At 38.7% G+C, this 13,481-nt stretch overlaps 1 protein-coding gene across 1 annotated transcript in view; it reads right to left on the bottom strand.

The window, feature by feature from the left end:
* Nucleotides 1–3,074: 3,074 nt before the first annotated feature.
* The window catches only part of ANKAR (ankyrin and armadillo repeat containing), a 65,141-nt gene continuing 54,734 nt past the window's right edge, over nucleotides 3,075–13,481 (bottom strand). The window contains exons 18-23 of the mRNA XM_059392998.1: nucleotides 11,782–11,940; nucleotides 10,983–11,100; nucleotides 8,511–8,620; nucleotides 6,812–7,008; nucleotides 4,892–4,938; nucleotides 3,075–3,386 (exon numbers count right to left, since the gene is read on the bottom strand). Coding sequence (XP_059248981.1) covers nucleotides 3,139–3,386; nucleotides 4,892–4,938; nucleotides 6,812–7,008; nucleotides 8,511–8,620; nucleotides 10,983–11,100; nucleotides 11,782–11,940 — 879 coding nt within the window. The 3' untranslated portion in view covers nucleotides 3,075–3,138. The remainder of the gene's footprint in view (nucleotides 3,387–4,891; nucleotides 4,939–6,811; nucleotides 7,009–8,510; nucleotides 8,621–10,982; nucleotides 11,101–11,781; nucleotides 11,941–13,481) is intronic.

Genomic DNA, 13,481 nt, shown 5'->3' with positions numbered 1-13,481 from the left:
TCTGCCTCTCTGCCTACTTGTGATCTCTGTCTCTCTCTCTGTCAAATAAAAAAATAAATAAAATCTTTTAAAAAAATAAATAAAGTAACTGAATGTACTGTCCTTTAATATAAAGACAATGCTACTGACTTTAATGTCCTTCGAGAGATTTTATCAGTAAAGAGTTGTATTACATCATCATACTGGACCAGGTTGTTAATTTTCTAGTCAGTGACTTGCTTTCTTCACAAAATAGGGGGTAAGGATAAAAATCTAAATTGTGAAAAGAGTTCTTATTTTAATCCTAACTTAAGGTGACCTCAATTTTGGAAAATTCCATAAGTAATTTTTTTTTTTTTTTAAGAATTGTGATCATAGGGTATTCCTTTATGATCACCCACTTGGAGATGGAAAATATAATTTATGTGAGGGAACATATAGAAACAGCCAATATTTTTAAAAAACTGTATTCTTTGCTGTTGAGGTATAGCTATGATAGAATTGGTTTTTTAATATTATTTAGAGAGGGCGCCTGGGTGGCTCAGTGGGTGAAAGCCTCTGCCTTCAGCTCAGGTCATGATCTCAGGGTCCTGGGATCAAGCCCCGCATCGGGCTCTCTGCTCAGTGAGGAGCCCGCTTCCCTTCCTCTCTCTCTGCCTGCCTCTCTGCCTGCTTGTGGTCTCTGTCTGTCAAATAAATAAATAAAATCTTTAAAAATATGTATATATATTATTTAGAAGAAACTTAGTTTATGAACTCACACTTTTCATTTGAATTTGTGTTCTGTATCATGTGAACCTAAATTCATAGAGAAGTAATATAAGTATTTCCTGTGTGTCTCATAGTCAGAGTGCATTCAAACCATGGAAGGAGATTGACCAAAAATTGTTCCCTCATCACAAATATTTTAAAATGGGGTATCTGTAATCTATGCTCTTAAAATTTTTAAGTATCGAAATTGCTACAGGTGTTACAAGCACACATGTCAAAACTGAATTCATGCTATAAATAAGAGAAACTACAGTTAAAGAAAATGAGCAGTTTGGGGACACGTTCCGTGTCTGTAGGCCTTTTGTACTTGGCAGTGAGGGAGGAGGGAGGGAAGAGACAGGAGGGGGAAAGGATAAGGAAGGGAGCAGCACTGAACTCCGCATGGGCAGACGCGGACCAGTTAGCTCATGGTACAGGTAAAAGGCAGACGATTTGCTGAAATCCTCTGTATCTTGAGGCGTATCTCGTATTTTATTTATTAACTTTTTAAAGATTTGTTTTTATTATTCATTTGACAGAGAGAGGACACAAATAGGCAGAGAAGCAGGCAGAGGAAGAGGAGGAAGCAGGCTCTCCACCGAGCCAGGAGCCCAACGCAGGGCTCGATCCCAGGATCCTGGCATCATGACCTGAGCCGAAGGCAGCCACCTAACTGAGCCATCCAGGCGCCCCACTCATATATAAATTTTTAAAAACGGGGATGCCTGGGTGGCTCAGTCGTTAAGCGTCTGCCTTCAGCTCAGGTCATGATCATGGCATACTGGGATGGAGCCCCACAGTGGGCTCCCTGCTTGGTGAGGAGCCTGCTTCTCCCTCTCCCACTCCTCCTACTTGTGTTCCCTCTCTTGCTGTGTCTCTCTGTCAAATAAATAAAATCTTAAAAAAATGAACAAAAAAGAAAAAAATGCAGGGTAATAAAAGTAATCTTAACAGGAGGACTGTACTTCAGGAAAAGTACTATAAGTTTTGGGCATAGTAGGATGGCCTTGATAGGCCAAGAAACTCAGGAATTCTTATATTATTGAATTCAAAGAATCCCTGATACTCAGCTCTGAAGGTGTTCTTAGAATATAGTCTTCAGTCCATCAGAAGCCAGTTCCAAAGCTCAAAGTTTGTTGTCTAGAGGGTTTTGTTTTGTTTTACATCTACAGAAGCTTAATATTTCCACTAATATGAACTCTTGTCCTTAACCGTGCTGAATAAATGACTCATTTCTTATCACTTGAATTACTTTTCCCTTCGTAGTATGGAATAAACCTCCCTCCCCCCAATATTCCTATATTAGAGCATCTACCAGAAGTAGAATTAAATTTGAAGGTGAGAGAGCTCTCCTACTGTCCAGTGGCCAAAAGCCTAGGCTTTAGACTCTGGTGCGTGGAAAGCCCTGCCTGTGGCTGCCATCACCTCCATCTTACTGTGTTAAGGGGTGGGAGAAAGGAACGGCGGGCAGTTCTTACGCTCAGTGCAGCCGGAGCCAAGTGGTCAGAGAAAAATGAGGGCTTTAAAGGCTACAGCGAAGCCCAGCTTGATTTTATATCAAACCTACCTGCTGCAGTAAAATAGAAGCAGACCTACCGCAAAACTTGGGCCCACTGGAAACAGTGCTCATTGGGCAAAGACATCATGTGATTCTGAGCCACAGAGTGTCACACTTTCTAGCTGTAAACCAAAAATACTTGTAAGTATGGGGAATGGTCAACACTGGTAGCCACAGTGTTTAGGCAGACTTTTGTACTTGGTGAGCAGTGATTTCAGATTTTTTTTTTTAAGTCTTTTTTAAAAGTATACATTTCTACATTTGGGGTTTTAAAAGCCTTGTGCCTTTGTAGTATTTATCATTAACTATCTCAAGGTGCTACAGTGCATGTTAACAGGTGGGCTCTTTTGAATCAGGCCTCTTTAGCCCAGCATACTGATTTAAAAATGTTTCTGACACTTGATAAAGAGATACTAATTATGCCACTTGTGTCCGTTGCTGTATTTTAATAGTGTTAAGTGCAGGAAAATTCTATTTAATTCTATTTAATAAAATATTAATTCTATTGAATAAATTCCATTTATTTTTGAAACTATGAGTCTGACCTGATGTTAAACTTTGGTAAACAGGCTAGAGAAAATCTGTGAAGTATCAATATCAAGAACTTCCATTCAAAATGTCAATACTCAGTTTTTTATATTCTACTAGAATTAGATTAAAATTAAAAGTAAAAAATGGGGGGGCACCTGGCTGGCCCAGTCAGGAGAGCATGTGACTCTTGATCTTGGGTTTGTGACTTTGAGCCCCACGTTGACTGTAGAGATTACTTAAAAATACAATCTTTTAAGAAAAGTGAAGGATTTGAAAAGACTGCTCAGGAATTCTTTCCTACTTTCATATTAATGGTTTTATTAGCCTTCTGTAGACTCTGGGTTAGCTTTCTGTACGTGTTTCCCAAGTTGGCTCAAAAACACTATTCTTGGTCTTGAAACTTCTGTGATATCTGATGAAATTGCAGATGAAAAGGAAAAAATATTGTGAGAAACAGGGGCCTTTTTTGTTGCTCTGAAGAGTCCCATGAAGTTGGTTACAGGAGGTATTAAAGTCAAAGAATCTCTTGGTTGAATTTTAGGTTTTAGTTTTCTTCGGTGCTCTTTCCCTGAAAATTAGAGAGCCACAAGTAAATGTCTTTCTGAAGCCCAAGAGCCCTAGATATAGTCCCATTGCCTTTGGTTCTGTATAGTTGTATTTTCTTCAAATCACTAAAACATACGAAGAGAATGGATCCATAACTTCCAGACTTTTAGATGTCAGAGAGCAAAAATTTGTGGGGCTAATATGTGGTTGTCAACTTGTTATTATGCCAAGTTGAGACTAATAAAAGAACAAATGGCAAGGTCATCTGTAAAAGTGGGGATACCGTAACACCCAAAAGAAAGTGTAAAAGGTACTATCTCAAAATGACATGTCTTCTATTGAATGAAACTAACTTTTTCAGAAACTTGCTATGTTGTCCTTATTTTTTCTTATGTTACCATAAACCTATGAAAACATTATACCATTAGTGGTACACAGATTGCTATTTAGAAACCAATATTAAAAAACAAAACAAGAAAACAGTATTAAAGAACAAAATGGGACTGACTTTATTTCTTTGTGTAAATTAACTCTGACGGGATGCCTGGGCGGCTCAGTGGGCGGCTCTGCATTTGGCTCAGGTCATGATCTCAGGGTCCTGGGATCGAGCCCCGAGTCAGGCTCTCTGCTCAGCAGGAAGCCTACTCCCCCCACCCACCGCCTGCCTCTCTGCCTACTTGGGATCTGTCTCTCTCTCTCTCTCTGTCAAACAAATAAATAAAATCTTGTTTAAGAATAGATAAATTATCTCTGACACTAAAGAAGCTATACAAAAAATATTCTACTCATAACATTCATATATATAGCCTCCCACACAAACCTGGCTTTCCTCAGAGACTCCCTGAATGCGTGAACTTCTCTCCCTTTTTTCACTCCCTTTCCATGTGTGACTCTTAACACAGCTCCTGGCTTTGGAATGGTTCTATCCTTGGTTTGGGCGATAGGATAATATACCGAGTAAGACTGATACTGGTCCTACACTAAACTCACGTGAATAAGCACTAAGCATATAAATTAAGTCAAAAAATAATTTACTTTCCCTATTACATGTCCGATAGGAATTGATGTGTAACCTTAAAAGGTCTGGACTCTGATCTTGCAGGCCTAAAATCACCCAACCAACATCTACCAAATACGTATAAAACAGTAGTGTATCTGTGGAACAAATGTGGTCTGTACCTTAAGAACTTACAGACAAGGTGTACATGGAACAACAGAATAACAAGATCGTAATTTAAGCCACACTTACATGTTTCAGTAATGACCTATTTCTATGCATGGCTTATAAGAAAAAACAAAGTAAGAGGGATTTCTGACAAGTGATATGGTAGGGAAGGCCTTAAAAGAAATGATTACCATAGTCTTTTAAATAGGAAGATATTTTAAGTATACAGAATGGCAAAAGCAGAGTTTACAGGTAAATTTTTGGGGGGTAACCTCTACACTTTGAATTTTTAGAAATGAAACACAGAACTGTAAGGTGTCAGGGCTAGACATTACCTCAGAGACCAAAGAAAAATCAATTACCTTTTTTAAAGACAGGAATTATGGATGGTCCTCCATTTTTCTCTAGACTAAAAGGAAAACATGTTGATCACAAAAATTTTCAAAGCAATGATTTACCAATGTTTCAAGCCAAAGAATAACAAGGTGTACCTAGTTAATATGGTGTGTGTCTTGAGGGTTGGGGTGGGTGGCTTTTAAAAGCAGTATTATTTTAAATCATCATCCTGTACACATAACAGTTACAGAATTTCCCTGGTAATAAAATTTAAGTCTCGCTTAAAGTTAATATATTAAAGGTGGTTATCTCAAATGTATAGCTGGTTAATTTGATGAGGAATATTTGCTGTTGGCCACCTTAGTGAGGCGTAGACTTCAGTCTGTCCATATGTGACCTTCGTGGCCAACGGGTAGCATGAAACTAGCTGGCATTTCAGCTGAATGCTTTCATACAGGGTCAGTTAACACCAGGAAAATTATGTCTCTGTCCATACTTCAAAATTTGCGTATCCAGGGACCCTAATCTGCTGCTCTGGGAGCTGCGTAGGGGCATGGGAAGAGAGAAACGGTATATAGGCCGAGAACATGCTGTTGTGACCCCAACCACAGTCAGCATACTTGCCAGTAGCGGGATCAAGGAACATTTGGCGGCGGAATGGTATTGGTATCCATGCCAAAGTTTCCAAACATGTCTCGGTGATATTTTAGCACATTTCCCATAGTTTCATTTAATCGATGAATGGTTATGAAAATTAAAATTAAATTTGTAAATACTCTATGAGTTCATAGTACTACTAGTTATGGGAGTAATTATTATTTACTTAACCATTCCGCCTCACCTGTAACCATTCTTATAAATGTGGTGAGGACTGCTCACTGCTCACAGTCCTAGAAGTTGAGTGTTCACAATTCCAGGGGCTGCCATTCCCTCTGGCCACTGTAGCTTTGTATAGTTAGTACACCTGTTCTCAGGCAGAGGACAGTAATGCGTCCTGAGGAAGGGGTATCTCTCTAATTCCTGACAACTTGCCACTCGGGCTAGTTGTGGGAGTAATTGTGTAAAATAATACTTCCCGTTATTTATCCTAAATTAATTTTTTGAACCAATAAATATTTTTTAACACTGTCAGTTACAGGAATTTAGATTTCCCTGTCTCATCATATAAAATTGGGTAAACAGTTTTGCGTCTTTGGGTTTTCCAAGAATTAAAATGAAGATGTACTCATTTTTCTCCATACTGAAAATTGATTTACAGAACCACAATACAATATTGGATCCTATTCTCTACTATTATCGTAGAGTTAATACTGTATCTTGAGTAGTTCTGTTTCCAACACAAATAGTGCAATTGCGGAGAAAACTTGTAATTCAGCTACATCGACTACAGAAAAGATGCCCATTCTAAGCAGATTCTCCTCTTTGTTTGCAGAAACTTAAGCTCTGATGAAACTCCAGCACTGAAGCAAAATCCTGTGGATAAATTAATGCCCATCAGCCTTCGCCATAACTGCAGGCACTGTGTCTGATTTAGCCCTGTTTCTACCCGGGAGTCTGGCCTAGCTTTGAATGAAATTCAAAGGTCTTTTAAACCTGTTTTGATGATGCCAAAGTCAGGTGGTATTCCTGGTTGGCTCAGGACTCTCAAGTAATATCCCAGAAGTGGTTTTCCAGATCAGACTTGGAAGCGACCAGAACCCCAGAAAGTTTTTCTGAAACATGAATAACTTGGCCAAATGGGATCCCCAAGATTGCCTCCACAGGTAGTTTTGCTGCTAAATCAGAAGTAAAACGGGCTTTGGTAGTGGACATTCAGGGTGAGTTTTCTGTCTCGGTATTCAGTCCCAGCAGGAATAGTTCCCCTTGCTGGATCTCCCTTAAGCTTCCTGACAAGTTCCTCTATGGCTCATCTCACTGCTGCAACGTCACAGACACAGGCACAATACCTTAAGGAAGGAAGTCCCACTCGCTGCTGCAGCTGAAATTCCTTTAAAAAAGCTGGGTTGATACTTGCATCTCTGTTGATATTATTTGTTATACGGAGGAACTGGTTAGGCTTATTTCTGCATTCCTTCAGTAGGATGCGGAAAGCATTCGCGTTGTACGTTAAGTAGCCAAGAGCACAGGAGCAAGCTGTGCGAACCTAAATGAAGAAGCAATTCAATCCCTTCATTGAGCTTTATTCTTAAAATATCTAACAAACTGTTCTCACTAAACAGTTCATTAGTCTCTGTAGCTATGCCTAGCAAACATGGATGTCCACCCACGGCAATCTACAGAGGGAACAGCCATATTTTTAGAGAAAGCTGTCAACTGCCATTGGTTTCTAGTACTTGTTCTCAGTCCTGACTGTGTTTTAGAATCACCAGCCGTTAAAAAAGAAAAAAGAAAAAAAGCCCACCAACTGTCTTGGGGTTAGAATCTAGGCATTCACACGGTCTTTAAAAGTGCCAGAGGCGACTCTAATATGCAGCAGAGTAAGAACCATTGAGTTGGAACTAAGGGTCTCAGTCTTGATTGTGCATTGGAATCCCCTTGATAGTTACTAAAATTGCTCAGTGCCTGGGTTCCACCCCTAGAAACTCTTAATTATTTTGGCTGCAGCCTGGATGCTGGAATTTTTCAAAACTGCTGTTGATTATAATAGGAGACCAGGCAAGAGACTAGAGGATAAAAATAAGATTAAAAAAAAAAAGAAAAACAACAAAAAAACCTCTACACACTCAAGAAAGCAATTTAGTTTTCCACTGGCAAAAACTAATTAACAGTCACAGGACTGCAGAAAAAGATATCCTCTGCCTGTGACCCGGAAGTAATCAGGTTGTTCATAAGATTAAAGTATATTCCTGGGAAGTTCTTAGAAAATCTGTTAGTGGTGGCCTAAGAAATGTCATAGAATGAACATAAGCCAGAGTTGATATTCTAGTTTCTACACTGGCATGTGACTGCTGCATGTGCCCGTATATCTTCCATACCTTGAACCGTGGCTCTCAGTGTACGGTCCCGATACCATTTCTAACCAGCTTCTAGGAGCTGATTAGAAACGCCCATTTTAGGGCCTAAACCAGATGTATTCAGTAAGAAATGCTGGGAATAGAGCCCAGGAATCTATGGTGTAACAGATTCCCGTGATTTCTGCGTACCCTGAAGTTGGAGAAACACTGCCTCACACCTGGGGAGAGGGCGGGGGAGTCTCAGAAGCAGACCAGGACTCTGGCCTTCATACTGTTGGCTCTGATCCTGCTTGGCAGATAGAACTGTCCAGTGGATCCCACTTTCACGCATTCCAAATAATCGTAGAAATGACTTAGATCACAAAAACTGCTTAGTTACTAAGTTAATAAGTTAGTCACCAGTTTTTGTGAGATATTTTATAAATATTTTAATTACAAACTTCTCTATCATCAGTGTACTTATTTGTATATTGAATCTTAAGTACTGATGTTAAAACAAATATGCACATTTTGTAGGAACCAGAATTATGGATGGCAGATGTGGTACTAGAAAAATCTAATTTTGAGTCAGTAACATGAACTATTATATAACATAGTCAGCCTGTAGAGAAAGTAGCACACAATTACATTTTTAGAATATTCGCAATTACATTTTTAGAATATTCGATTATACAATTGGTTTTGTTTTTACCTCTTCTTTTCCAGAATACAAATGATAGCAGAGCTGTTGGATTGTCCCTAATGTGGTAAATGCTTCTAGAATAGCAGCTCTAGAATGAGCCAGGCTAGCTATTAAATTCCCTGAAAATTAAACAAGAAAAAAAGTTTGTGTTATTTAATGTATATAAACTGATCGACTGTACTTCTGTTCAGTTGCACAGATTATTAAAAGGGTTGAGTCACAAGACATCTCTAATGAAGGACTGAGAAAAAGCATGTATGTATTAAATGTGGAGTTCCTTCCCCAAAATTATGATTTGGTTTTCTGTCTGTCACCATCAGTAAAAGTTAATTCGCTTTATTTAAAAGTAGGGAGTTTTGAAAATCAGAGTTTTTCTTTCCTGTGGCTTCAGAATATATTCTGTTTTGAGCTTTTGTGTTTTTTTAATGACCGTGAACATAATGTTTGAACTACCATAAAAAAAATTAAGTTTGTCCTTTTTGCAATTCAGATCACTTTGAGTTAAGAGCTTAATGGTATTTTGAACCCAAACAATGTATTACTTAAATTTAAAATTGTTGATGTTTTTGCCATAAAAAGAAATGTTTGGAGATTGAAAATAATAAAGTAATTAGGTAATTAAATAAATCTGCAACTACCAATTTAAAACTCATTCAAATATGTGTTTCATTTTTAGAGGTTTCATGTGATATTTTTTCATAGTATTGTTGCTGTGGTGGAATAAGCGCATCACAGACTGTAAAATATAAATGTGGATGGATGCTCTGTTGAGGTATTCACTTGGGTTTTGTTCTTGTATTTTTTTTTTTGCATTCTTTATAAACCAAGACATTTGTATTTATTGTTTCAGGATGGGGAGGGATGGCTTATGTGGCTTAAAGCAAAAAATGTCTAAAAATAACCTTTTTTTTTTCAGGCGTATATTTTTAAAAGCCTGTGAACATAGAAGGCACTGTTGTAGGGGAAAGGGAGCGAGGCAGAGAGGGTTCTTTAAAGATGGGGAGTAGGGGACGGGGACGGGGCGGAGGCAGGCAGAGGATCCCAGACCAGGGAGTCCACACCAGGGGCAGGAGCTGCATGTGGAGCGCGGTTCTGTGGTGGACACAGGAAAACTGGACCCTTGGCAACAGAAATCTAGTATTTGTGAAACTTCTGTACCTCTGGAGCCATGTGTGGGAACCTTGTCAACTTAGACATCCGGGACAACATTTATTTTACATTATATCTGAGGCCCAAATATCCTGCTTTGCTTGGGATACCCCAGACAGGCACGTGACTCTGGAGATGCATGTGACTGTGATGCCGGAGGGCAAAGAAAGCCCAGAAATTTTTGAGATTCAGTTCCAACAAGCCTGAGAAAATTAATATTTGAAGGATAGTATAACATAGTATTTCTTGCACACAAGAGTTTGTGCAGTAAAATTTAAAACCACGATGATTGTTTTTCAGAGTCATAGAGTTACTATGACTTGAAGAGTGCTATTTAAATAAGAATGTATTTAATAATTTAAACATTTTTTTTCCTAACTAGTTTCCATCAGAAAGTTTTCATTTGCGTGAATTTTCCTTCCATGCCAAGTAAAAATATAAGTGTAGCAGTAAGTGTAACTTCCTTTGCCACCTTCAGTGACCCATCTCAGTTAAAAAAAACAAAGACCTTATGGGGTGCCTGGGTGGCTCAGTGGGTTAAAGCCTCTGCCTTTGGCTCGGGTCATGATCCCAGGGTCCTGGGATCGAGCCCCGCATTGGGCTCTCTGCTCGGCAGGGAGCCTGCTTCCTCCTCTCTCTGCCTGCCTCTCTGCCTACTTGTGATCTCTGTCTGTCAAATAAATAAAATCACAAAAACAAAACAAAGACCTTGTTTATTTTTCGGTAGTAGTCACTTCATGTGGTCGTCATTCTGATACTGTTTCATGTTGTGTTGACAGTGATATATCAAGTCAATTACCTTATTATTCATTTCGAAAATTAGCTCTAGAGTAGATAGAGTTACACGGTTAGCATTAAGTGTGCCAAGAACTCTATTGGACTATTTTGCTTTGCTACATCGCATAGCAACATAAGGAATTCTTGAATGTTAGCAAAATGTGAAGTTGATCAAAAGAAAACCAGCCAGAGGAATAGCATATAAATCTGCCATTACTATTATAAATCAGTGTGTAAATTTTCTGGTTAGTAGCTCAGAGTTGGATTCTCATTTTATATTTGCAAAAAATAATTAGGGGATTGAAAAGGTAACTAGGAAATCAAAAAGGCCACGGTCAGAGTTGCCTGGCTTCTGTTGGGGTGCAGAGTAGACTCCCACTGTCCCATGAAGAATTTGTGTGGAGTTGCACGTAGACATACACCAGTTCATTCTTCAAACCATGTGACATAGTATCAAGCATATTACTTTTTTATTGTTCAGATTACAAAAAATTTTTTTGAAAACAGTTTCATGCAGATGTAGTTTTATGTAACCAACCTCTAGTTCTTTCTTACCTGTCAAGATAATAGTAGTGGAATTAACTGAATACAGACTATCAACTAAAATAGTAACACCTCTTGCAGACAAAGTAATATGGTCCACATCTATAATGACTTTAGCTAAGATGATAATCTGAAAACAAAAAAGAAGCGTTGAATCACCGAATGTTTTCTACTCTGCTCCTCTAATTAAGCTTTTTGTTCTTTGGTACTTCTCAGGAAGGTAAGGGGAGTAACTTGAAATGGTGCAGTACAAGAAAAGCAAGCAGCAAAGGTTTGAATCAGAGTAGTTTTCACTGTCGGATCACTGTGGTGGACATGGCAGGCCAGTGTGTTCTTCCTGCAATATTCGCAGCTTTTGTGTCCTTGAAGTATGGGTTCATAGAAAGTAGTTCTCCTAAAGGTCACTGGATAGAAAAAGAAGCACCCAGATACACCGGGTGTCATAGGTTGAAGAATCAGTGTGATCAGCGAAAGGTCTGCAGTTAGAAAACTTGTCTTGTATACTACCGTGATTCTCTGCCTGCAGCGTGGGGATGATGAAAATGATACTGTGTGCCCACAGCCTGGCGGTGTTGGAAGTATCAGATAAGGGACAGAGGCAAAAAGTGCCTTGTAACTTGTAAAACTGCAGATAAATGAGGAATCCTCATAAATAATGGAGTTTCTATAGGTGGAAGGGGCCGGTGTAAAAAATACTGTGTATTTTACAAATTGGTAAATGTTTTTCCATATAAAAATTTTTTCTCATTTTTTAAGTTTTGACTAAAAAGACTAATTTATTGATTTGAAGCTTGAATTCCCAGTTTTATACCTGAAATGCCGCCATTGCCTTCTCAGCTTCAACCGTTGATTCAAGAAAGGGTTCAAAGATTGATACGGTCATTATTCCACTTTCTAAAATTAAGTATTGTTGAAGGCGATTGTTGAAGGCAAAAAGGGATAATGCATAGCCCGCCCTTAAACAGATATCCTGGAAATAGGAGAAACATGTATTATCTTTAACTCAGTTCATCCATTATGTTACTCAAGGTAATGAATTTTGAATTCTTGGCCATCTAAATATAGTGCATTCTTAGCTTTGGGAGTAAAATTTGACATTATTGGGGAAAATAGGTAGTTGAGTTAACCCAGAATGTTATTGAACAGATAAAATTGAGAAGTAGGTTGCGGTATCAGAGAGAAGTAATTTTAATTTTCAGGGGGAAAGTTAGGGTAGTGATTATGCAAATAAATATCTAAATAGTAAGGAAATTGCATAATTTCATTAACCCTCAACTTTTTTTTTTTTTAAAGATTTTATTTAATTTGACAGAGAGAGATCACAAGTAGATGGAGAGGCAGGCAGAGAGAGAGAGAGAGGGAAGCAGGCTCCCTGCTGAGCAGAGAGCCCGATGCGGGACTCGATCCCAGGACCCTGAGATCATGACCTGAGCAGAAGGCAGCGGCTTAACCCACTGAGCCACCCAGGTGCCCCAACCCTCAACTTTTTTGTTTTAACATATTTTTATTTTTATTTTCACCATTTCAAAGTAGACTTGATAAATCAAAACTCCCCTTGCTCTAGCATGCTATATATTACATTTTATGCATTGTGGGATGATCTCTATCATCTCTTAAAATAAGTTCATTTGTAAAATTCCGTACTGTATCCTGAGGGGAAATAAAAAGAAAGATGATTTAAAAATCACATTTTAACACTCTGGGATTTGGCAAACAGCAAAAGCCAATTCTTATTTGGCAAAGATGAACCAATACAGTAGATCTGCCAGAAAGCCTGAAAAGAATTTTATCACTAAATCTTATTTTTAATATTTTGTTTGAACAGTATAGTACAGAAAAAGCCATTAATAAAGTGAGTTTTCCTCTGCCACTGTTAATCATTATGTAAAAGTGCTATATGTACGTACCAAAATATTTACCAAGAAAATTATACGATGCCTGAGATTTGTTTCAAAAGTAGTGTAGGACGAGGGGCTCCTGGGTTTCTCAGTCAGTTGGGCATCTGACTCTTGGTTTTGGCTTAGGTCATGATCTTGATACCGTGAGATTTAGCCCCCCAGTGGCTCCACGCTCAGCAGAGTCGCTTGAGATTCTCTCCCTCCGCCCCTCCCCCAACTCATGCATCTGCATGCTTTCTCTGTCTCTCAAATAAATAAACCTTTAAAAAATAATAACAACAACTTGGGAAGATGAAGTGGGTATATAAGTATAATAAGATTGGCCAGGATTGATAATTGCAGAAGTTGAGTCATAGAAATTTTTTTTTTTTTTTAGATTTTTTTTATTTCTTTATCAGAGAGAGAGAAGGGGAGAGAGCGAGCACAGGAAGACAGAATGGCAGGCAGAGGCAGAGGGAGAAGCAGGGTCCCTGCTGAGCAAGGAGCCCGATGTGGGACTCGATCCCAGGACGCTGGGATCATGACCTGAGCTGAAGGCAGCTGCTTAACCAACTGAGCCACCCAGGTGTCCCAGAGTCATAGAAATTTTTAAGTTCATTATGCTACTCTTCTG

This window comes from Mustela nigripes, chromosome 3 (assembly GCF_022355385.1).
Source record: "Mustela nigripes isolate SB6536 chromosome 3, MUSNIG.SB6536, whole genome shotgun sequence".
In the NCBI taxonomy this organism is placed as follows: Eukaryota; Metazoa; Chordata; class Mammalia; order Carnivora; family Mustelidae; genus Mustela; species Mustela nigripes.
The sequence above is the reverse complement of the archived record's forward strand: the minus strand, read 5'-3'. Positions and strand labels throughout refer to the sequence as shown.